General features: G+C 43.5%; 1 protein-coding gene across 1 annotated transcript in view; it reads left to right on the top strand.

Annotated features, from left to right (window-relative positions):
* Positions 1 to 15,122: 15,122 nt before the first annotated feature.
* The window catches only part of ADAMTS3 (ADAM metallopeptidase with thrombospondin type 1 motif 3), a 58,485-nt gene continuing 47,362 nt past the window's right edge, over positions 15,123 to 26,245 (top strand). Inside the window, exons 1-3 of the mRNA XM_083861387.1 lie at positions 15,123 to 15,192; positions 15,978 to 16,005; positions 21,765 to 22,165. Of these exons, the coding sequence (XP_083717513.1) occupies positions 15,124 to 15,192; positions 15,978 to 16,005; positions 21,765 to 22,165 (498 nt within the window). The 5' untranslated portion in view covers position 15,123. The remainder of the gene's footprint in view (positions 15,193 to 15,977; positions 16,006 to 21,764; positions 22,166 to 26,245) is intronic.

The raw sequence follows: 26,245 nt of genomic DNA, 5'->3' as shown, positions 1-26,245 counted from the left end.
CAGTTCCAAACAGTAAACCGCAGCTAAAACAGTAAGAGAGAGCTGCTGTGCACAGCGAGGCTCAGCTCCCAGAGAAACATCTGGATTTGTTAGGATGAGTAGGCAAAGCACTCTGGAGGGTTTAGGAGTGGTATTTTCTCTGTGTTGAGCTCTTTGGTGTCACCCTTCCTTCGAGCTTCATCCCATTCACAGTGGAAACAGTGAGACGGCCAGGTGACAGCAGGATGACCAGGAGGGCAGGGTGGGATGATAACAGATGAAATCTGGGAAGGGATTACCAAGGGCCTTTGCAAATGCAAATCCATGTCATTCCCAGCACCTGGAAGATGCCCCGAGGCAGTTGACTCATTGTTAAACCCAATGTGCCGCATGGAATGCTGGATGATTTCAGTTTGTGTAAGTCCATGTTTTATTTGAAGACTACTTCCTCAAACAAATAATTTTTCTGAAATATGTGCAAGATTTAAAAGATTTTCGTCCAGTCGTTTCAGTTGGAAAGAAGCCGTTTTCCTCTGCTGAGTTGTGCAGTGATGGCCCCATATGTCATTGTTCCTCTCATCCCTGCTTTCAATCAGAGCTCTAATGTCAGAAGGAAAAAGCATGCATCCAAAGTCCCCTCACTCTTGAGTTTCCATGGGCATTAGATCACTTTGGGAATCGTTTTGACCCCTTTGGGGTCACTTACTGTGATAAATGTGGCATTGGGGTAAAATTTCATGATAAAAGAATATAGAAATATATGTTAGATTGCGGTTAATATAAAAAATGTGAAAAGGTATAGTCTGTAGAAAATTCCCTCCAAGCCAGGCTGCTACCATTCCCCAGCCCCGGGACAAAGAACAGGACTGGAGCCATCAGGATGAACAAAGATAGCCAACCCAGATAAGAATCGGCATCATACCCAGACAGAGAAATTCCTCCCCGAAAGAAGGGGAATTCTCCGCCAAGGAATACACCTTGAAATAACCATGGACCCGGTGAGCCCAATCCGCATGTGAAAAGAACCTTCCTGGAATATTATTTGCAAAGTTTGACAAAACTGGGAAACCCATCCGAAAATTATTTGGACTATTTGCTGGACTATTCCATGCACCTGTTTTGCCTGGAGACACGAAAAACCCTATAAAACCCCCAGCTGCGATCCACTCCATGTGGATTTGGGAAATCTGTACCTTAGAGGACGGACCCCTTGTCCACTCAGCGCTGCGCTGCACATCCTATTTGTGGTTTCTCTCTTTGTTGGTGATTGGGATTGTTTTATTAATAAATTGTTTCTTTATTAATCCGATTTTTGCCATTGCATTTATAACACCTTTGGATTGTGTGATGCTGCATAAATGTGAGGTGTCACTCAGTGCTGTTTGTGCTGGCGATGGCTCTGCTCTTCCCAGACCTGCACTGCCAATCCATTGAAAGAAGCTGCAGAGAAATGAGCTGCCTGTGTGTTTTTGGAAGTGTAACTTGACCTGGATGTCATTTGCTTTCATTCAGCAGCCTGTGCACTTGAACTTCCAATGACTATTCGCTTAAAATAATAATAATAATAATAATAAAATAATAATAATAAAAAGGAACAGGAACTGGAAAACCAAACAGATGTGGACTGATATTTGGGCTGTTAGGCAAACGGCCCAGCATTAGGTGAAACTTAAATTCTGTGCACTTCCAATTACATTTTCTTTCTTTTTGTGTCTTTTCCCTGTACATTTTGCAGGGTTGTATCTTGTCTTTTCATACAGAACAGTACACAGAGTCATCAGCTGGGCTTGCAGAATGAAGTATCACCTATTACCTTCTTCACGTATGGTTAAATGTCAGTCCAAGTATCTTTGAAGTGTCAGAGTTGATTTCTGATGAGTCTGAGTTAATTTTCTCTCTTCTGCTGCGTGTGCTGGAGGTTTTATATGTCTGGAAACATGCATGATTCCTCTTCCTAGAACACAGATTTCACAGCTTACATCACTGGGTGACATTTTTTACAGCTGTTTTTGCTCTTTAACAATTTGTTTCTTTCCTCTGTAGCTCAAGGAAATGATAGAAAATGAGCCAAAAGCATCGTGTGAGTCAAGAGGCACGGAAATGCTGCCAAGCATAGATTCCCACCACGGCAGGAACGACTCCTGGGGTGGTGAATTCCAAAGAAATGGCTCTGTGGTGGCTGGCACCGGCTGCAGCAGGAAAGTCACGCAGAGACAGGAACAAGGCAGCAGGTAAGAATCTCAGTGTCTCACTCATGCATCCAGACACTTAGTGGTTTCCAGTCTGTGGTGTGGGAAGCATGTCAGCAGGTCATCCTTGGAACACTTGGGCTGCTGAGCCAAGTAGGAAGAAGGTGAGAGAGGGAGTTACTGATTTGGGACTGCAGCACTGAGGAAGGAGCCAGGCCTCTGACTGCAAGGTTTTTGCCTCCTTCACTGAAGTAACTAACCTGAGATACAAGACTCTTAACACTTTGGCAAGATATATTTTTTTTTTCTTTTGTTTTGCTTCTTCCAGTTTTAGATAACTATCCTTATCTCGTTCTAAACTAATTCCAGCCACCACCTCTGCTGCATTGGCACTGTTCCAGCCTATCTGTGGCTGTATGTGTCCTGATAATTGAGTGCCTGTATGGCCACAAAGGGCAGAAACAGCTGCATCACCTCCTCATTTGAAATCATGTGCTTAAAATAATCTTTAGTTTGGTGAGAAGTAGAGAATATTGGATAATAAAGTCAGGCTCTGATTTCTATGTATTTATTTTAAAGACATTACCAGCCCAGTATCTTTCTGTGTCCATTTAAATGGGAAACTGTAAAGTTTAATCTTCAAAAATCAAAAGCCTACCAAGACTCCTTCAGTCACAGCTATTAGCTACTGCACAAAAAACAGTGTTTTCAACTCAGGATTTTCATGTCACAGTCTTAGCACCAAATTTCTTGTGGTAAAACCTTTTTCACAGCTTGGACTTTACCCAACACTGAGATTATACCTTGTCTGAAAGGGCAGAGCATATTGTACTGTGTACAGGTGCAGAAAGAGCAAGCCAGTTTTGCTGTTACATGATAAAAACTAATTTTCTGGGAAGGTAGTTATACATTTTCTTAGAACTTCAGGCAGTGGAATATTAAAATGTGTCGCTTCTGGACATGCAAACTTAGATTTAGTTTTTCCTTCCACTCCTCCCTGCTAGATTGTAACCCTAAATTTGAATTCAATTCTATGAAATAATTTTAACCAATATTAAAACTCAACGAAGAGGCTGAAGAAATATCCAACACATTATTAGAAAGGAGCTGATCAGTTTGGAGTCCCAGATTAATTAGGAAATCCCCAGGACAGGGCATAAAATTGGTAAGACTTTGATGGGCATTTTTCCTGTATTTTTGCTCCTGGGTTAAATCTTAAGAAAAAAACAAACAGTGTTGTTATTAGTATTTGTTTTGCTTTCCTTCATTTAGAAAGCTGATGGAGGAGCCTTTTTCTTTTCAGTGCAGGCAGTTCAGTCCTGCAGCACCCGTATAACCTTGTGGATCCTGAGTTTATCAGTGTTGTTTGCAGGTCCAGCTCTCTCCTTTCAGATCTGGCAGGTGTCAGGGCACAAAGCTTGAATTCTGTTTATTTTGTTTGATCTCAAACCCTTTGTATCTTTAAGGCAGCATCTTTTAAAATGGTCAACATTAATTATTTTTTTCCCATTTTCTGCTTTTGCACATAGAATTCAAATGATTTGCACACAAATGTGAGGTGCCTTAGAAGCTAAAAAAATAAGAGCACTTATATGGGAATATAGATATTTCAGGTTCTTCACATGCTTAAGTGTTCTACTGTTGCACAGGACTTAAGGAAACATTCTGACAAGTATTTTAGGGATAATCTGGTCTAACTATGTCACACTGAGCACTTTTGACACTTAATTCAGAACTATTATTCAATGTGTACCTGTGCAGTCAAAACCAAATCTTTGTATTTTTCACTTAGGAAGTGTTCCTGTGCATGTGATGACATTGCTTCAAAAAAATATAAGGACCTAAATTATATCATGGAAGAAGTAATTCAGGTATTTCCTTGGTGTATTTTGAAGGAGATTTTTTTTCCCTGTGAGGCTGATGTTGCAACTTTTCTTTTAGGCCACTTGGATAGTCTTCTCCTCAACCTACTGCTTAGACTGCAAAATTTGAAGGAACAAAGTCTTCTTTACAAGGAAACTGCATTTTGGAGATCTCTATCTTTTTGCCAAATTTTGTTAGAATTGGACAGCAAAAACACATTAAGGAATCACATATATACACACAAAAAAAAGGTAATCTAAAAAGTCTTCTCTCTATAGTAAATTAGCAAAAAAAAAAAAAAAAAAAAAAAAACAAAAAAAAACAAAAAAAACCTAATTTTTGAGATTTTCCATCATTTAGTGTCAATCCATTTTCAAGAGATCTTAGTAGCCTGTATGTTGTTTTCTAATAAATGGTTGCAGTTGTAAAGAAGAAGAGCCTCAAGCTACAGCCTGTAGTGACAGATCTTCACTCTTTTGATTCTTAGATAAATCTGGGAAGTGAAAGAGTGACCTTTTCCCCCTAACTTTAGGCTTTAATGTTGGCAGCAGTATGGAAAAAGGATAATTGGAGTGTCTTAAAGGCAAAAAAAGTGTCTCCCATGCAAAATAAGGAAGTTTGGGTGGTATGGTGACTAGCAGGAAAGGTACTTACTTTAAATTGAGATTCTTTTAAACAAGAATTGAAAGGTTGCTTCGTTTGTCAATCAGACCAAGGAGGCCAAGGGTCCTTTGATAAGGATTTTCAGAGACCAGTAAGAACATTTTCCAGAGGCATTAGCTTGGGCTCTGTGTTTTTTAAGTGTCTCAAGAGTCTTCTTTCCTTCTTCTCACTCGGTGCCTCTTGCTTTTGTTGCTTCTTGCTGCACCAGTATTCTTTACTAATCTGTATTTTAGGGGCTAAAAACCTCTTATCTCTTGGATGTACCAACCCCTTGGTGCCTGGTAGTGTCCCCATGACTTCTAAGGAACTACACCAGTTTATACTAAGCATCTCTCCTTTTTCTATATCACTGTATAAAAATGTGAGTGCTTTGGAATAGCTAAAGTGGGATTGATCTAAATATGTTTATATTTGTAAAAGGAACCTGGAGTGAGTTAGTGTTGTGCCATTCACTCAGGCAGGATGGGCAGTCTCAGCTCAGGCCAGCGCAGATGGGGCACATCAGTGGATGCTGGGATGAAAAAAAAAGCAAAGAAGGACTGGGAACGATATTATAGCTTAAATAAAAAAGGGAATAAAGCATCCTGTGCTTTCAGCACTTAAAACCATCAAGAGGAGTAAGTCAAAGCCCAGCCAGTTCACATCCTCTGTTGCCTCCAATGGTCTTTGGGCTGGACCCACCAAGGGGACTCACTTTTGCTTCCAATGACTCAGTATAAAGGCAGCGGTTATCCTCCAGCTTTTTAGAGGATATTTTGGGCAAAAAATGACAAATATTTTATTGTACAAGTGTGATTGTCAGCCCAGAGTATTTCAAGATATTTTCAATTCTGGTTTCTCTTCCTTTTGTGTCCTCGGAGCTCTCTTTGAGCCTTTCAGATGTGTTTGCCTACTGGAATTTTTGAGCAGAGAGGAAAAACAGTTCTCTTCAGAACTGGTGAGTGGGCTGCTTTTTCAGGAAAATTTAAGGTAGAGTTTAATTTTATTTGGAGCCTCCCATCCTTGAGGTACACTGTGGTGTTTTATACAGTGGTGCGATAAATATAGAAAGGTGACCTAGTAGGCAGAACAGAGCAACCACTCAATCACTTCACACATATAACACTGGACAGTAAATGAAGGGCTTCAGTAGCAGCAGGGCTGGGATTCCTGACTTCTGGCAGCTCCCGCTGGGGTGATTTTAAGGAGTTACTGATTTCTTTCAACTCTGCCCCTTATCAGAAGGGACAGCTCACTGCTGGCACAGGCAATGGAGAAAGGTAACTTTAAATCATCCCCACATGCCATTCCTGAACTCAGGAGTTAGAGCCAGATTGCAACATAGGAAAGCTTTCCTATAAACTTGGTCCAGTACATAAAAACCTTTTAAATGACCTGAGCTGATGAGTGGTTTTGCTGTTTAAATCCTGTGAAATATAGACCTTCATGGAGCTGTAAAGAAAAATAGGTAAAATTCTGCACTTTTTTATTGTATTTGGCTTTAAGGTGTTAGATTCAGTAAAACCTGCAAAGGACAAGGAGTTAATCTACTGCAAAAGATAAAAGTGGTGTTACCAGAATACACTGTTGCCAGCCCAAAGCAAGCTAAAAATTCCTGAGAATGGCCAAAAGGTACTGAGATTTCAGTCAAGTTTTAGTATTCTATGTGATTGCCTTTTTTTCTTTCCCTAGAAAGTTTTAAGAAGGTTTAAATAATCAAGTTGTAATGTGTGATCCCAAAGTTCAGGAAGTATTTTGGTTTTATTAAGAAATATGGAAATTCTGTGCCCGTATTTCTTGTAGGACAATTAGAAACACCACGTTCTATGGGGTTGAAGAATGGCTTCATTCTTCATGGGGAAACTTCCTAGTTCACTATGGGTCTTGACGATGACTGAAAGGCACTGGATTTGCTATTTGGTACCCACCAAGGAAGTTTTACATCACCTGCTCCTGTGGTGTTTCCAGGTAAGATCTCTGCTCTGCTGTGGAATGAAAGGACACACCAGGTAGCAGTGCCTAGCACTCAGAAGTGGCAACTTCTATTCTTTTTCCTGGCTGAGTGAACACCTCTTGCCAGGTGAAGTTGACACACTTACCTGTCTTTTGCTCTCTCCTCCCCTTACCTGGCTGGCTGATACTCATTATCTTCTTGCCCTTTCTTTCCATTACCTTTGTTCTCTTTTTTTGCAGTGCCCTGGTTGGCTCACCTGCACCTGCTCCAGCAGCTGAGGCTGGAGAATTCCCTTCAGCCACTGTTACATTAGAGAAACAAGACTGAAGGGCTCAGCTAATGATGGATCCTGATCGGTTATCTGTGTAAGCAGGAAGTGAAAGGGATCAGCCCATGTCTCAGAGCTGAAATACAGAGTGTTCCTGGTTTGAATGTGGAATCTACAAGCTGTAAGCTGCTGCTCACTTTGCCCAGGGTTTGAATTCCCTCTTTCTCCTGAATTCAAGTTTCAATTGAGTGTAGAATTAAGCCTGTGAAAAGACTCTGGTATCAAGCATCTCTTCCACAAAGCAGCAAGGCAGCAAATTAAGAGACTAGAAAAAGTTTCATGCTACATGGCACTCGAGGAGAATCATTAAATGAGAGCTGTTTTATTTTACACTGAATAGTATTAGGCTAAGTCCTTTCTTCCTTTAAAATTAAAATATTTATTTTTTCTTAAAATGTGGTTCTTTGCTAATAAGAATCCAAGTTTACAAATTCTAATTATTTGGATATTTCACTGAAGGGCATGGTACTCTTCCTCAGGCTCTGACAAGGGATAACTGGGTGAATAACGCTGGCAGGGAGTGAAGCAAACAAGTGATAGCAGTTAGTGGTATTTTAAATTTGGCTTGAATTTCCTCAGATGGTGAACTTCTCATTTGAGACTGAGTACTACACTTGAGTTTTGGACCTTGTCCTATAACTTGTCCTGAAGTCAAAACCAGCTGCACAAAGTGGGAGGCTGAGGGGAAGGTGCAGAAAGACCATGAGAAAGCTAAGATTCCAAATTAAAGTTGGAACAGTTAAGAAATGCAGGTAAGGACTATGCTTTAATTCTACTTAGATTGTGAGTACTTCAAGCCACTAAAAGCAGCAAAATGCTTTGGCCCCTGGACTCATGGTTGTTTTTCCGTAACTTAGGAGTTCATTGGCTGAACTGTGCCCAATCGATTAAATTCACATAGGTATCAAAGCCTCTACAAATGTGTGGCTTTGCACGCAACCTGAGGCTCAAGGAAAAGGCTTTTTACAAGGGAAAGTCCCAGTGAGGCCTCACAAGCATGTGATAGAAACCTGCAAGAATCAGGCTGCATTACTACTTGGGCACTTGCCTTTCTTCCCATTCTTCTCTCCTGCTTTTCCCTGCACGGTGGAGAAATAAGAACATGAGAAGGGAACAGACTGCTGAGACCAGACAATTTAAAACTGTGGTCTTTTGCTTCTAGCTGTTGTGGCAGCTCTCTGAATCTAAACTGAACTTAAATGAAACAGCTGAGAAGAAATGCAGGTCAAGCCTAGGAAGTCATAACCCTAATGTACGAGGCTTTGGCTTTGAGGGAAAAATGCTATTCTGGTTAGACTGCAAAATGTGCCATGATTTCATTTGGGAAATAAAATGGAAAGAGGAGAGGTTGAAATGCCTTAATTATGCTGATCTTGATAGTTGTATCCTGTTAGAAACTATATCGGACAGAAGAAAACCAGAGTGTTTCTTTCATCATCAGATGCAGATTTTAATTGTTTTCAAAGTGAAATGTTGTGTTGCTGGGACAGCTGTATGGCACCTCCTGGAGCCAGGGGCCATTAATACTGAATATTCCAGTCTGGATAAAGGTATGCAAACCAAATAAATTGATAAATAACTATATCTTTGCAGTATTTCTTCATACAAAAGCAAAAGTGTACTATAAAACCCCCAAATGAGGGGGGAGTTAGGACATAGATCACACCCATCATAGTGAGGAATTTCAATAGAAGCTGTCTTCACCTTTGATATTCAGTGCATAGCTTTTAAAATGGATTTTAATCACACCTCTTTATAACAACATGGTATGCACTGTCTGCTGTGTTTGAGGTCATAACACTGATGACCTTGACTAACCAACAGAAAAAAAGCAAGGAACAACAAAGAAAAATACATTTATACATATTTCCCCACGTGGTTTCATGTGCATGCTTACCTATGTGTAACTACACCATGAACTTGAAGTGAGTTTCAGGTATTATCCTGCAATTTTTTGCAAACAGGCTGGAATGTAAATGAAATCCTAAAATAATACCATATGTAGTGTTGTGGTCCTTTTTTAAAGGCAGATCAGAACATTTGGCCATCCCCTGCTGTCCCAGGGGTTTCTGGATTTGCAGAAATAGCAAATAGCACAGCCTTGGATGATGCCAAGGTGGTGTCACACACTGGAAGTGGAGCTGGCAGAGCAGCCTCCTTTAACTCCACTGGGATTTCTATATATGTTTACACACTTGAAGCCAAACACATGAGTTCCATCTGCACAAGGTCTCCCTTTTCTTCCTTCTTTGGTGCAGAGAATTGGAAGGCCCTGCTGCTTCTACTTTTTTTGAAAGTTGCCTAGAAGTTGAGCAAAAATATTGCTGTGGTCGTTTCCCCTCATAAGCAGCATCCAAGGTATTGTTTCCTCTGCTTTTCCTTTTCCCAGGAACAGCAAGCAGCTCTGTTGAATGGATTTCTCCATGAGGTTATTTTGCAGGTCAGGAGGTTAGCTCACTTTTGTCTTTTTACTCAGCTGCTGCAGAAGAAATCCTCTGTGTGTTCTCCTGAATTGTAAAGGCTGGTAAGAAAGAGAAGCCAAAGTCATCCATTAATCCACAGGCAAAGTCCTATTGAAACTGCTGCAGTGAAAGCTCTCACATGCTGCCCTGGAAATAACCCTGGCTGTGACGTGGTGAAATGACCCTACGTAAGGTCAGAAGCTCAGTTCTTATTTTCATTTAAGCTTTTGTTTTTTAAACAGTATTTGGGATTGTGCCTCTGTTGAGCTCTTAAAGCAGCTGGAGCCCCCTCAAGAGGGAGCGGAGAAGGGGGACTCCGGGGAGGCAGGGGTTTATCTGCTAAACTTGCCAATCTCTCCTCTCAACTTACTGTTGTTTTGGCTTAAATGTTTAATGACCATGACCACATGTGAGAGCAGCAAGTGGTATCAGGACTTTAGCTTAAGCTGCTTTGCAGAGACAAAGCACCTGTTTTAATTCCATCTGGAAATGGAAGTGATTTGGAAGTGTCCCAGCAAACTGAAGGCAAAGTGGTAATTCTTGACTGCCTGTACACTTTCTCGGGAAGTGTGTGAATTGGAAGAATCTGTGTTCATAGCTCCTGGCTGGGATTTTCAGGAGAGCTAAGAGAGCCAGGGGTCTCTGCCCTGGAATCCTTTGCAGGGTTGCAACTGTAATGTCAAGATGAATTTAGTGGAAAGATCGTAGCATCAACTGTTTGTCTCTTTTCTTCATAGATACTGATATAATAAAATGCCAAGCTGATGCATAGGGTTATGGTCAGGTTGGATGCAGTCTGCACCTTCCCCTGGTCCTAGTCAGAGTGCCCTCGGAGCAGCTGGCAGCTTGCAGGAACAGTGTTGTCTCTTGGGATCCAACTGCAGTGGTTACTAAAATGCTGACTAAATGTGCTGCTGGCAGCCATCCTCCACTGCTGCATTTGTTCTTGTGTTGTGGAATGACCTTCTGTAAAAAAATCAAGGAAATAGAAGTGACAAAAACTACTGACAGGATGGATTCAGAGTATTTTGTGGGGTAATCAGGTAACATCGTAACTGGAGTAAGGAGCTGTGAGTTAGAGCAGAATCAGCCATTCCCATCTACTTGCTTAGGGAACTGATTTTCAACAGGATACTACTGATTTTTACTTTTCATTTTTCATTTCTGTGGTGCAGCTTTTGCCTTCTCTGGCTTTGGGGAATCATGCTAAACAAGTTGATTTTCATTACCTTTTGAGAAGTAAGGGAGTGCTAAAGTGTGCAACCTCCCTCCCTCCCTCTGTATAGGAACATGTTTTGTGTGAATCAGTGACAGAAAAGCAACCACTGAAAATACATTATATTTTTCTCTGCAGTCATCCCCCTCCCCAATAACTTCTCTAAGAATGTGACTAAAACCAAGCATTTTTTAAGTTACATAGGAATAGTGTTGAGCTGGTGAAGCCAGCGGGAAATGAACATAGAATCCTGGAATTGTTTAGGTTGGAAAAGACCTTTGAATCATCAAATCCAACTGTTAACCTAGACATGGGTTATCATCGCTTTTGAAGATTCAGGGTGGATTTAATTGCATTTTATTTAGCACACATTGTTTTAAAACTCATCACTGCAGAGTAGGAACAATTTAATGGCATGTGCTAATTATACAAAAATCTCAAACACTGCTTCTTTTTATTTTTACTTTTCACAATGTCTTTTTCAGCTATAATTTTCATGTTTCACATTTTTCTCTCCCGTTTCCTGTGTCTTGTGGTTAAATCTTGGCTATAAATCTTGCTCTGCTTTGTTAAAAATAATAGGTCTGCTATATTTCTTCCCTTAACAACCTGCTAGATTAATAGTGGCTTTAAAACAATTAAATATGGTTGTGTGGTTTAATATTCCCACTTTTAATGCACCATGAAGGAGAAATAAGAGACATTGTCTTTTATAGAGTACTTGGGTTTCATGTACTGTCTGGCAATCTTTGTCTGACAATCTTTGTCTGACACCTTGGTACTGGGATCTCCTTCTTACACAGATAATGCCAAAAAAACCTTACTGTGCAGGTTTGGAAATCAAATGGCCAGTCACTGGGTGGCAAATAAGGCTAAAATTTTAACAGTGGTATCTCAGCCAAAAAGGCTTTGCAACCTTTGAGATGCACGACTGGAGTTGTGGCACGGAGCAAGAGGTGGGTTTCTGCATTGGAGCAGCAATGCTTTAGGACATAAAATTTGTTTCTTGTAAATTCTCCTTGTTATTAAGGCTGGAAACCTGAGAAGGTCACAGAGCAGGATCTGGGTCTCCAGTCACCCTCCAGCCTCACAGGAGATTCCATCGTTGGTTGTATTTCCATCCAGGCAAGCTCCATGGAGAAGGAAAACCTGATGCATGAGATACTGATCATTCAAGGTAGTTAGGTTTTGACACCAAAGCCATATTTCAGCAGAAAGAACAGAATTTATGCCTTCCAAACTGGCTCCTATTAAGAAAGGTCATCAAATGCATATGTAGATCAGAAACTCAATAAATTGCAATGGTTCTTAAACATCAGGAAATGTCTCTGCAAAAGTGAGCATTAAAACATGTTTGTGGACAGGATCAGTGAAGACTGGGATTTGTATGGATAATAGCTATTATTCCTAGATGTTGTAGTTAAGTTACACTGTAAATATTCCTGATAGATGTTATAGTTGAGTTTACAAGGGGCTTGTCTCAAAAAAAATGGATATTTGAAACTTGGATTAAATAGCATTGCAAGAACTCCTGATCAGTAACTTCCTGTGATTCCACAGAAGCCATTTTCTTTAAATTTTCTCAGTTTGAATTCTTGCTCCAATTAAGCCTGACTTTGAAATTGTTTTGTTGCAGACACTGCCACTGCAAACTCTGCTGTGAGAGGATGTGGGACCTCATGGAGACTATGTTCCAGATCAGGTAATGCCATGTTTTACTCCCCTGAGTATTGTCCCTGCCAAATCCTGCTGCAGCCTTCCTGCTTCAAACCCTGGCCCTGTGCAAAGCCTTCCAGACAGAGTTCAGTGCCTCTTTGCTTCAGGCCCCAGTTTAGGTTCATAAAATATTTGTGGCTGTCAGTCTCGTGCATCAGCCAAAGTTGCACAGATGCAGAAAGCCCATCTGAGGGATTTTAGAATTGCAAATGTCTAACAGATTTTTAACAGCTCTATATATGTATACACATATGTAAATACATATATGCATATGTATGTGTAACAGACTAGAAATACACACAAGAAATCTATGATTTCTCTGATAATAGTGTGCCAAACTGGGCTGTTGGAGATGAGAAATGACTTCAGTTGAACTTTCAAATACTGCCTTGATATGTGTGTGTTACAGGAGTGGCACTTGGTGCAGTTTCTTATTAGAAATAATGGGGCATCTAATTTTAATGCCTTATGTTTGCTTTCTTACAATTCTGTCAAGCCTTTGATAGACAACAAAACAGAGTATCTGGCCTGGCCCCCAGCTCTCTCTGTTGTATATCTTGATTTCTCTGACATTTAGAAACTTTTTAAGACAGTTTGGCAAAGTTTAATAACTTAGGAGGTAACAGCCTTAACACTGTACTGTAAGAATGTTTTTAAGAGCATAGAAACAGCTTTACTAGCCAGGACTTTGGATACTGTACCTGTGGAAGGTGTCCATGCCCATGACAGGGGGTTGGGACTAGATGAGGTTTAAGGTCTCTTCCAAGCCAGACCAGTCTGTGATTCTATGATTCCCTTAAGTGCCCCTGTAATTAGCCTGAACAAAACACCTGAGACTTTGCGGGTTCAGCCTTTCAACACAGAAAACAGGTGGTTTGCAGTACACAGCACACAGCACTCAGCACTCTGTCACATTACAGAAAAGCCCACAAGGACAACAAGGTTGTGTTAAAGGTTTGAATGATGTGCAGTATGTAAGGTTTGAGGTCACCCAGTGAACACCCATGACGGAAGTAAAACAGGGAATAGCTGCACAGTAAGTGAAATACCTTTTATCGTAGAATCTTGGAGCTGGTACTTTACAGTACCTCAGCTTTTTCAATTCTGGGCTTTCCCAGAAGTGGCTCTGTGCACTGCTGATGTTGAATGTGACAGGCTGCTCCTGTTTTATGTGCAGAAATGACAGTACACTTGTAATAACATATGCATTCCCACTCTCTCAGAAAAAATTCCTTTTATTTTTTTGCTTTGGGAGGGGATATCATGCAGTTCAAGACCTGTGTCCTCTGAAACAGCAGGGCTGCTGTGGTTGGAATATTCAAGGTATCTCTTGAAAATCAAGTCTGAAGCTCTCCTTGTCTTTAATGTTGTTGTGATGCAATTTGGATTTAGAAGAACCAGTATTTTCTTTTTCACATTGACACAATGCTTTCCGGCAGGGAGGTCAACTTAAAAATTCTGGTTAAGCTGTCACATGTATTCTGAGAGCATTCAGCAGCAGCGGATCATGTGTTCGTACTGTATGAGGCCAATAGAAACTGATTTTGGTTGGTTGTGATGTTTCACAGGAGTGCTAATGCACAAGGTACAATAAAATGGTTTAAAACTGGATTTTAAGTTGGGATCCAGATGTTTATAGCACTGGCTAATTCTGACCCTGAAAAAATTCAGTCCTCAGTTGAAGACTGCTGGAGTTCAAGGATGTCGGAGTGGTTAATCTCTGCCTTCTGGAAAGTTGCTTCCCCCTTGGGGATGCCCCAGCAGGGTCTGTTACCAACTGGTTACTCACACCTTCAACTGTTTAATATCTTCTGGGGAAATGAGGGTGTTCAGAGTGTGTTTGTGCAGATTTCTGGCTGTGGAAGGTGCTGTGCAAGTGGATTTTGGTTTCTGCCCAGGCCAGACACCATTTCCTTTTGTGTCGTGTACTTAGCTCTCAGCTGGTGGGGAGAGAAATGGCTTTGTGGTCAGTCCAGTCTAGTGGGATCCTTGGGAGCTGTTGAGACAGGACATGGGGTGATGGCTTTAAACCGAATGAGCATCAGTTTAGGTTAGATATAGGGAAGAATGTGAGAACATTGAAGCCCTGGCACAGACTGCCCAGGGAAGCTGTGGCTGCCCCATCCTTGGAAGTGTCCAAGGCCTGGTTGGATGAGGCTTGAAGCAACCCAGTCCACTGGCCCCTATGACAGGGGGATGGAGTGAGATGAGCTTTAAGGTCCCTTCCAACCTAAACCATTCTGGCATTTTAAGACTGTAGCTGTTGCAGTCTGCCTTGGGTTAATGGGAAATATGGAAGCTCGAGGATGTGGTCCTGGGCTGGGGAGCTGCTCTGGGAGTCCCTGCCCCAGGGTGTGATGCAGGCAGTGATGGTGGGATGGATGGATGGATGGACAGGAAAGTTGTTTCTCGGAGGATTTCAAGCGCAAGGGCGGGAGCGCTGAGAATGCAGCGGGAGCACAGCGATAGATCGGATTTGTGCCTCAGTGTGTCTGTGCGCGGAGCCGGGCGGGATCCCCGGCGGTTCCCCGGCGGGCCGGGCCGTGCCTGACGTGGAGCGCCGGCTCGGCCGGAGGCGGAGCCGCCGCGGGTTTATCAGCGCCGCGGGTCGCGGCGGACACAACAGCAACAGGCTGCGCGGGGGACCCGCCGCCTCTCCGCCCGCCCAGCCGGCCCCGGCCCCGGGAGCCGCCGCCGGAGGCAGGGAAGGCAGCGGCAGGAGGAGGGAGCGGGCGGAGCGCGGTCGGGGCCGGGGCGCGGGCGGCCGGCTCGGGATGGTGCTCCTGCCCCTCTGGCTAGTGGCAGCCGCGCTCCTGGGGGCCCGCGCTGCGCCCGGCCGGCAGGTGAGTGAGGGACGGAGGGAGCGCGGGGACCCTGCCCTCTCCTTCCCTCCGCGCTGTCCCACGGGGTCCTCCCTCGTCCCCACGCTGCCCCCCACCGGGGTCTGCGGGCGGTACCGGCCCGGGGCGAGGAGAGGCTGAGATGGACGGGCGGCTCTCCGCCCCCTGCTGTGCTGCAGACCGCTGCATCCGAGCAGGCTGGAACCGGACGCGGTATCGCCGGCCCGGGCTGGATCCTACAGCGGCAGCCCCTGGGTCCCTTCCCTTTGGATCCTATGCCCCTAGGTCCCCTGACTCTGGCAAGAGCAAGTACCAAGCCGGCAGTGAGCTGACCATGACATCGGATCACTGCCACTGTTCCTGCGGTCACTGTGGTCCACTTGGCTTTCCCATGCTCTAGCCTAGATAAAAAGAGCTGTCAGCTCACTGCTTCCTCTCTGCCCCAGCACCCGTGCTTCTTGGAGCTCATCGCTTTCCCGCTGTTAAATCCCTGCTTTGGCCACCGAACTTTACTTTTTGGCACAGTATCACAATGTATAGAATGGTCATTCAGAATCAGGATTGCTTAGCAGCTCTATTTATGTTAAACTTGCTATGGACTCCATTAGTATATTGGTGGGAACAGCTGTTTATTCAGTTAAGGAAGAACTACCATTCCTGGAAAACAAACCTAGAAACATATAAAATAGTGCAGCACAGATCAAGTGATTTTTCAGCCTTCTGCCATCCCCCATTGCATAGTAATTACACTAACAACTTTGTGCATGTGTTTCTTTTCTCTTCTGCAGGCTGGTAAAGAGCAGCAGAACCAAATTGGTAAGTCTTTTTAGCTATTATTCCTGCTATCAAAACAGAAATAAAAGAAGTTAGCTCAAAGACTAGTTATTTCTGGAGAAATTATCTGTATGCAGGGAAGCATTCCCCGTGCACCCCCCACCACTGCCACCCAGGAGTGTTTGTAGTTGCAGTGACGTGGCATGGCTTGAATTTGCCTGCCCTCTCGTGCTGCGGTTTTGCATCTTTATGTGTCTGTGCTTCCCTTCTGAAATACAAACCAATCGAAGTTATAAAATCTGTAGCTGGTCACTGTTGCCTGGTAAACTGATAGACCTGGGTAAGAAAGTGCTGTGCAGTGAGTTCAGGGTCAGTGGCACATGAGGGAGCTGAAGGGAAATGTGCCTCTGTGTGCCCATGTGGTGGTTCTTTATTGAGGCTTCAGCCTCTCGATTCTTCCCAAAGACAGGAAGCTTCCTTTAATTGGGAGGATACACCCACAGTTTAAATTTCAGGAGATCTGTGTTCGTTTAGAGTAACTGGTAATTGGGTGCTCCACAGGATGGAAGAGGCAGTGGAAGGATGTGGAAGCTGGCATTGCCAGGGCATTAGTGCCATTCTGTGTGCTCCTTCCCTTACCCAGTGTGAAACGAGTCTTTTACCATTCTGGTACAGAGTGTGAGTCCCTCCACACGGGTACTCTCTGGAGCTCTTCTGCAGTGGAAATGGACTCCAGGCAGTTCTGCTCCCAGCTGCCATTGGACCTCCAGCCCTGAGGTTTTGGTTCAGCTTTTGTTCAGAAAAGAATTTCAGGCATTGCTGTGAATTTTGGAGGTCTTGTCTCAACTTCAGTTCTGGCACTGTGAGCTTCTGGGCTTAGGTTGGTTTCCACTGTGATCAGTGAATACTGGGAACAGAGACAGTGAGGTACATTTAAAGCTAATTGGCAAACAGAAGGTTTTTCCAGTAGTATGCTGATCCTGCCTTTTATATCTAGTCCTTTTCATGAGAAATGGATTGTATTTGAATTTCAGAAACCATAAGCTATATAGGAATGTGTCTTTTAAATTATACAGTACATCAGGCAAAATTCCCGAATCTGGAAAATAACTTTTTGTTCTTTAACGTCTTCCGTTCTTCCACAGCCCTGGCACTGGTGTAGTCAGGAACATTTGGGGCTGAATTTGATCCTCTAAATTCTGACTCAAAAAGTACAGACCTATAGAATCCTAAAATGGTTTGGGTTGGAAGGGACTTGTACAATCATCTCATTCCATCTCCCTGCCATGTGCAATGATGCCTTTCATTATCCCAAGTTGCTCCAAGTCCCTTCCACCCTAGCCCCATTCCAGGGATGGGGCAGCCACAGCTTCAAACTCTGGCTTACTCAGTTGAGAGCTGTAATGACTTGGAGGTAAAACCTGCATTGGAATTGCTTGCAAATACGCTGTCCTACTTCTGAGTCCCCACTAAGTATCACTTTGCATTGTTGGTGCGTATTTTGAGTTGGCCCAGGGTGGGCTGCTGTCAGCAGCTGATCTTTTCTTGTAGCCTGAAAAGTCACTTAGGGAAGCACCTAGGAGTTTATTTTTGTTAAATATCATCACAGACTGCAGTACAGGGATAGCAGGTTAGCACACTTAATTACCTGCATTTGTGCACAATGTGCTGCAGTGCCTGGAAGCTGTCAGGAGAAAGTCATTCTGTGCCACTCAGCCTGAAGTGCTGATGCTGTGCTGCACCTTCGCCTCCCACGCAGTAGAGCTCCGTCCCTGCTCAGTGCCAATTCTGGAAGAAACCAGTGACACAACTGTGCTGGGCCCCACCACCTGCAGGAAGCACCTGCAAAACATCTGGAGCTGTGCAGAGGCTGCAAAAAACACCACATGACCATCTCTTGAGCTGTCTGTATCCCTGGGACAGGTGGCAGTGAAGTAGAGGAATGAGGACACCAGAGAGGTGTCCCACATCAGCCTCTCTCCTTCCAGTCCCTTGCTTTTATTCATCCAGCTTACAATGTCCAGGTCCCACACAGCCTTATCCCTTTTCAGGTGCAGAGCTGAGTGGGAATTCTCAAGGAATCTGTCCCCTTTTCCTGTCTTCTCTTTCTTTCTGGGCATTTCTGCCACCTAAAGGCAGCCAAACAGAGAGGAAATAGTAGTTCTGGAGTGACCCAGGTTGTTGAAGCCACCAGGCAACAATGTAGCAGAAAAGGATGATGACAAAACCCCTGCTGGGCTTGTCTAGTTGTCTCCACACCATTTTCTCTTACTAAGCATCACCTTGCTAAGTCACCAGAAGAGCTCTTAGCTCATCCCGTTGTGCTTATCTGAGGAACAGAAGTGTGATCTCCCAGAACATGGCCCAGTCTCTTTATAGAAACGCTGTCCTCTTCATCCCTATAGCAGCAGGTAACTGTTTTATCTCCAGCACTTCCACTGCAGAGCTGGATGCCTGCCATCCAGCAGTTTGGTTGTATCACAGCTTGTGAATTCCAGGCAGAAAATTCCATGGTGATCCACTGGAGATATCACCTTAGGTCCAGGCCTTTTGCTGAGGTACTTGAGCTTCCTGACCCTTGAGCCACATCCAAACGCATTTTCCAGTGGGGAAACTCTGGAAGATTGCTGGTCCTCCCATCGTGTCCTTATGGAATGGCCTGATACTCAGCAAGAGAACCCCATGCAGGGGCCATGTGGGTGGGATGTTACCAGGAGTCCCCCACATTTCTTTTCTTGAGTAGTTTGGTTTAGACATAGAAAAATAATTTGAACTTTGAGAAATTCTTCCTTTTCCACTGATTCCACTGATTTCCACATAGACTGTGCCTTTGAAATCTTCTTGTGTGGATGTTTAGGCATTTGGCATTCTGCTGTGGACAACCACCTGAATGATTTTTGATCACTGTATTTCACAGAATTTGATGCATAAAAAGTACTGTTTTTCCAAATGTTGGTGATAAAAAAAGCTTAGGATTACCACAGCTGTTGTATGGTGCACAGACAACTCTTGCGAACCGCTGGTGTTAGTTCTGCAGTTTCGCGAGTTTTTGAGGGGAAAGAAAGCCTGGACAGCTCTCTTCAGAGGCGTTCTCTAGTTAATTATGTTTTGGCACACAATGAAAGAATGTGATCTTCCTTCTTAACTGCTTCGTTTCAACCTAAACATTGTGCAAGTGGAGCAACATTTTAAGGCCAGATAAAAAAAAAAAAAAAAAAAAAGAAGAAAATTTATGGTTAAGTGCTTTTCCTCGTACTCTGATCAGCACTGTCAGCTTTGAATTAGCAGAGCAGATCGACTCTGAAATTTTAGCTTAGGAAAGGGAACACCTACAGCTGGGATAGCATTTCCTCAGAGCGTGCAGTTTGTGGAAAAAGGGTAATGTAAGTCAGTGGAGGAGTTCAGATGTCTTTGGGATTCAGTCATGTCCCATTTAATTTTAATTGCCTTTGAACAAATGGCATTTCCTCTTCCAGCTCAGCATTTACAGACTCTGGAGACAGCTTTCGCTGACTCAAAACCTTGACAGTTCTTATTTTCCACCCTTTGTTCCTACCTTCTTGAGGCTAGCTGGCTGCTCCTATTAGCAAAATAGCCAGTTTTTTTTTCCCCCAGCCAGTGGAAATGTGGGAATTCTGCTGCAAGATGTGCAGAGCAGTTTCTTAGTCGTGTGGTGAGCACAGAATTTGATCACCAGACTGTGGTCTCTGGCACTGAACATCCTGCTTTAAAGTAAAAAGGAAACAAGCCACAAGGAATCTCAGTGAGGTAGAAGCAGAATGTTAGCCTGGGAATGAAATGCCCGTATTGAAGCACCGGGAATGTGAGGATCTATGCTTTTACTTTGACCCAGTTACAATGTACAACCCAGCAGCTCTGTCTCCTGGGCATGGCCTGGTGTCTAATTAATAAAAATGACTTTAGAGTTTTAAATTGGTCCCTTCTCTAAGGAGACCGATTAACGACGTTGGCTCAGAATTCCCAGTGTTTAAAATGGGAGTTATCCTATGGCCTAATTAGGATGCCACTTTTAGAACCTGATCTTGTGGGTGTTTGGTGAAATAGGTGGAGTTGGCTGCTGCTGAAACCCACCCTGAGGCTGCTGGCTGTAGTATGTGGAGTACCAATAAGCTTGGAAATGACTTTTCACATTCCTAGGACACAGTATTTGTATAGTTAGATATTTGTAGTGTGAATTTGCATGTGTGCATACCACCAGTACCATACATTGTTCTTCTGTCAGATTCCTCAGTAACTGGCTGAAGGAATATTAAAAACAGATCTGTGAAGACACTAAGAACATTTTCCTACTGAAGCTACCTGTTGAATGAGTGAATGTGTGAGTCTCTTAAAACCAGCAGCCCTTGCTACCAGGAGAGAGGAACTGGCTACTGAGCCTTTCCTCTATTAATTCTCATATCAAGTGTGATCCACACTGGGAGCAGGTGAAATTTAGCTCACTTAATTAAGAATATTTATTTGAGGAATTCTCAGTGGTGCTTGGCACTAACATCAGAGCTATCCAGTCTTGAAGCTTTTCAAATGAAATAGTCAGTAATATCACTCTGATACCACTTTCACCAGCTCCCCTAGGAAGAAAGGGCGTAGGGAATAACTCTTTTTGTGCAAGATGTCTTTTTAACTCTCACATAGTCAAATACACAGGCTTAGACTTGGACCCATTCAGAGCAGCATTCACAGCTTGGCCCAGCCCTTCCCTTACAGCCTGAAAATCAGACACCCAATATCCTGATTGCTTCCAGATTACAGAGGTCTCACTGAAAAGATAAACTCATTTGAATGGATTTGTTTTCCAGTGGTGTGAAATTACTTGAAGAACTGTTGCCTTAGCTGAGGGTTATGCCATTGAGCTTGTCCAGGATTACCGACAGTGTGTTTTTGCTGGATTTATGGCTTCTCTCAGCTGCACTAAAGTGCAAGATTTAAGGTCAAATTTGTGCAGATCTGTTTTGGGTTTTTTAATAATCAGGTTCTCTCTTTGTTTTTGATCTCTGTTACTCAGAGGAAAGGCAACAGCAAGTTGCTGGGTAAGGGAATTAGTTGAGGGAGAAGTTACTGCCTTTACCAGTGGATTAATTTATCAGCAGCATGTTATCTGCTGGAATTTTTCCCTATTTCCATTTCCTGAGAAATCTGTAGGCAAATTGTGCTTATAACCAAGCTTGGCACTTCATTTTCAAAAGCATAATGGAAGTCCTGACACAGGAGCAATTTCTGTGTCAGGTGTACAACAGAGCTGTGTCACATTTCTTACAGCAGAATTCAGAACGTTCTCCTGGGGCTCTTGAGCAAGCCTGAAACCCACAGGAAACTCCCTAGAAAAATTTCAGCGAATATTTCAAGCTTTTCTCTGTAAGTTTTAGGAAAATCATTTTTATAATAACAATTGATATGAAGAAATTCTTTGATGTGAGAGTGGTGAGGCCCTGGCACAGATTGTCCAGAGAAGCTGCGGCTGCCCCATCCCTGGAACTGTTCAAGGAGGACGAGGCTTGGAGCAGCCTGCGATGGTGGAGGGTGAGGTGTCTCTTCCCATGGCAGGTGGTTTGGAACTGGATAGTCTTGAAGGTCCCTTCCAACCCAGACCATTTTGTGATGCCATGATAAAAGAGGAGCAGTGATATGTGCCTTACATTTCCCCATGTTAGTAGCTCAAACAGGAATCCGAAACTGAGATTTTTGGATGGGGAGGTGTGAGGCAGAGGGGTCCTTCAGTCTTTGGGCTCACTCCATGCTCTTGTTCTTATTTTAGTTTGGTTTTTGGGTGTGTTTCTTGGCAGAATTCCGAAAAAGCAAACCAAGGCCATATGGGTTAGTGATTCCCATTAGCACCAACGCAGATGGAAGTTACGTGTCCAACATCCTGTCAGCGAGTCACCAGCGGCGATGGGTGCGGGAGGTGTCCCAGAGCCCCCGACAGCTGTACTTCAATGTCACCGCCTTCGGGAGGGAATTCCATCTCCGGCTGAGACCCAACACTCGTCTGGTGGCTCCCGAGGCCATGGTGGAGTGGTATGAAGACTCTGTGGAGACTGGGAATGATGGCGGTAACACGACTCAAACTGGAAGTGGTACAGAGCGATTATGGAAGAGAGAGCCCCTGTGGACCAACTGTGCCTATGTGGGGGACATCACGGACATCCCCGGAGCTGCCGTGGCCATCAGCAACTGTGATGGGCTGGTAAGGCTGGTTTCATGGCATTTGAGTCTCATGTCACACTCTGTGCACAGCTTTGGTTGCTTTTAACCACACATGCCTAATTATGTAATTTACAGAACGTTATTTCTTAAATCCCTTAGAAAATATTAATGCCATACTGCTTTACTTTGGGATAATTTCTCTGAGGTTGATAAGCAAAGGTCTTAATGTCTCAGGTGTAAGAGAGAGAACTCAAAGCTACATGTTGCTGGGTTTCCTTTTTTATTTGCATGAGGTCTTACAAACAGGAAAATTAATAATGAAGATGTTTTCAGACTTAAAAGGTGACCTTTTGTTAACTGAATTTGGTGTCTAAATCACCCTTCTTTGCTTCTCTGGTACCAAAATGATGGGCTGCACTGTTATCCAAAATAGCAGCATTACATTTTAAAGGGTTTATTTTTAAAGTGAGCATGCTTTTTGTTCTCTTAGATGTAGTTTTGTTGCATCAAGAGGTGTCGTATGAGAATTGAGTGGTTCACATCTGTAAGGGGTTTGTTTTCAATCTGTCTGCAAACACGCAGGTTTCCCTGTGGCTGAGCAGATGCCCAAATCCCAGAATGAAAGGCTGGGCATATATGGAGCCCACACACCATTCCTTGATTCCCTCAGGCAGCAGTGAAAGCCAACAACACCCACCTTGTGCTCCATAAGGTGCAGAAGCACTGGTGGAACACACCTGCGACAACCAGGGAGATGAATGTCGTGGTTACCCTCCTGCTGTTTGGGACAGGAATCTTATGAAAAAGTCTGCAACAAGCATCCTTTCTTGGAAGTGAGTTTCCCACTTCCTGTAGCTGCCACATGGTCATGACTTGATTCCATTTTGAGAAGTCCCGGCTAGGAAAGCTCCCACCTCAGCAGTGGCAGCAATCACTGTGGGTGTAACTGCAGAAATGGCTCAAAATCCCCATTCAGACCAAAACCCCTTGAATTCCCTTGCTTAGAGAAAAGACATACTGGTAGTGGTTGCATCGGGGATGATAACTAATGTCAGTTTGGTGTGTTTTGGGAGTTTTTGGTGGGTTTTTTAGGAGAATCTATTGCCAGTGTACTGTGTTTACAAAGGCCAAGCAGACACCTGCCTAGGGGCTAGATGTATTTTCCAGTAGAATCATTCTGATGAATGACACCCAGGGCCTGGTAGCTGGATTTTGGCAGTAAGCCTGAAGGAAGTTGTTGCGTTGGGACAGCATGTGAAGACAAAATTGGATTAAATGGAATTAGATTAAGGAGTGTCGCTCCGTCACAGATTGCCATGTGGCTGGCAAGCTGCTTGTGGTGTGTTTTCAGGTAAACGAAGCCAGAGGGGGACTTCTAGAGGGAGAGTGGCTTTAGAGTGACAGAGGACAGGGTTGGATGGGATGTTGGGAAGAAATTCTATGCTGAAGATGGTGAGGTGCTGGCACAGGTTGCCCAGAGAAGCTATGCCTGCCCCATCCCTAGGAATGTTCAAGGCCAGGTTAGATGGGGCTTGGAACAACCTGATCTAGTGGAATGTGTCCCTCTTTTCCCATAACATTCCATGTAATTTCTGTGGTTTTGGTGGCAGGAGCAGGAGAACATGGGCTTTTTCAATAAATAATCCTGAAGATTTTTTTAAGTTTGTTTCCTCCCAGCATCTCCCAGGGTAGCAAAAGGAACTTGGAATTACCATCTCTGGCCTCTCTGTTGCTGTACTATGTGTCTCTCAACCCAGCTAGAATATTTGATCCTCAGTGTATCCTAAAGACGTGAAGAGCGAGATGATATAGCTTAACAGAAACTGGAACAAGAGTGAGAAATTCTAGGGGCTTGTGTATGCTGGAAAGATTTATTTTTGACTTCAAAGGAATTTAGACACTCTCCAGAGGAGGTACTGAAATCTTGGAGAGAAAGTGAAGGGAATCACCAGGGTAGCAGTTTGCACAATGTATAGCTTGGCAAAGAGGGTTGATATCATAAGTAAGAGAAAAAGAGCATTTGGTGCTAAGTTTTGATTGTTTGATAGTAAATATGTGAAATAATTGGCATTTCCACTAGTAAAGTAAGGTTTTGCCCACAGTCTCTTTCTGAATCTAAACTTCCATTTAAACCCCCAAATATTTGAACACTTTTGTTTTGAAATAGTTTACATATCTACTTTTACAGTGCTAGTTGTCTGTCTGCCATCAGTTCTGCAAATTCCTATCTTCACATCTGCTTAATCTCCCTTGGAAATGACCCTGTTTATTTAAAAAACCCACATGCATGTGCCTGCACTTGTCATGGCAGAAGAACCCTTCATTAGTCACAGAGGAGCTGCCTCTTGTCTTCTTCACTGTGTGTCAGAAGGCTGCTGCTTCCACAGATTTCTGCTGTGTGTTTCTGCTGTTGTTTGGTCAAAATAGCAGTATTTATTGTCATAATCCTTCAGGAGTGGAAGGTGCCAGCCTCAAGAAAACAATGCAAACAGTACACATTGTAAAAAGAGAGGAGGCAGCAAGCCTAACATTTAGAAGTAGTGGCTCAAAACACTTTCTACCTGTTATTGTGTAGAAAATTATCTCAGTTTCTCAGCTTCCTGCCTTTGTAACAAACTCTGAGCAAGTGTTGGTGTGTGATGCCTTTAGCTTGTACTTCCACTCTGAACTGTTTCTGTAGATGTGTGTCTGTGTTTGAGCTAGGATTTGGTTCATGCTCCCATCTGTGCAATGCCAAGTGGCAGTGCTGATTTCTGTTTCTCCTAGAGCATTAACCTTCCTTGTTTCAAATGAAAGGGCTGGGCCCAGTACAGGAACCTTTAATCTTTGACTTCAGATTCCAAGTAAAATGTGACTTCTTTTTTGTTTGTTGGAAATGGAGTATTTTTGTTTATGGAAATTCCATGGCCTTCAAGCCCAGGGCAGCATATGGTTGTTTGAAGTACAGCTGCTTGTAAGTGGAAGATGCTCAGGAATCTGCCTGCGTTGTAGTGTTCAGCTGCCAAACCAGGGAAATCCTGGAAGACAGACCGACCATCAAGAAGAGAAAAAATGCCCAAATGTGCTTAGATCTGCCATTTGTGACAGATTATTCCTCAGTTGCTTATTACCACCCCTTTTTCCGAGGATATGGAGACGTGATAAAACATGTCTGTGCGTGTTCACAGCTCCTTTCCTTTGGCAGATCTTGTGGAAATACAGGCTGGAGTATCTCAGACTAGAGATAATTGCACAGGCTTTAAGCTTGGTTCAGGAAAAGCTTTAAAAATCTGTAGGAGTTGGGGCGTATGGGATCCAAGGCATTTCAGGGCATTTTGATTTGTTTCAAATCCTTCTTCATTACCATTGTTTCATCAGGACTGAAATATCACAGCTAATTTCTTGTTCCTGTGTTGGTTCTAATGTACTATTTCAGCATGATTTCCCCCAAGCTGGCAAGACAGAGTTCCTAAATGGAGAAACATCTTTCTAGGAGCCAATGATGTTTTATCCCAGTGTATTGGAATAGCATTTTGAAGACAAACGCTTGAATTGCTACAGAGCATCTGGTTGTAGAAACTCACAGACATGGGATACTCTTGCTGAGTTTGGGATTGGGACTATCCCTTTGGGCCTGGAGGTTTCTTCCAGACCAAGCTCAGGGCTATGGTTGAGGGGACGTCTGGTCCAGGACTTTCTGTGAGGGCAAAGGACAAGGAAAGCAGCACAAACCCTGGGGAGACGGAAAGCAGAACAAACCCTGGGAGATGGAAGTGGCTCTGGCTACATACCGCTCTGGACAGATGGCAGCAGTGTCTTAGGCTGTTTTAACTGATTTAACGATATTCCTGCTCCCCTGCCCTACTGTGCTCTTCCCACAGTAATTCCCTCCTTGCCATGAACTCCTGTGACCTGCTGTGCCTGCTCTTACCACTGGCATTTCACTGTACTTAGCAGCATGATGAACTGGGCGTGATGGGTTGCAGCTGGACTCCATCTCCATCACCTTTCTGCTGTGCAGCACTTCCCACAAGCTAATGGAGACTCCTCAGCTGTAGTAATCCATAGTAAAGAGGATTTCTCAAAGTTCAGGAACTCCAGAAACTTGGGAAAATGCATTCCCTTATTCAGGACTTGGGGC

This window comes from Zosterops lateralis, assembly GCF_965231275.1.
Source record: "Zosterops lateralis genome assembly, chromosome: 5".
Classification (NCBI taxonomy): domain Eukaryota; kingdom Metazoa; phylum Chordata; class Aves; order Passeriformes; family Zosteropidae; genus Zosterops; species Zosterops lateralis.
This window is presented reverse-complemented; position numbering and strand designations above follow the sequence as displayed.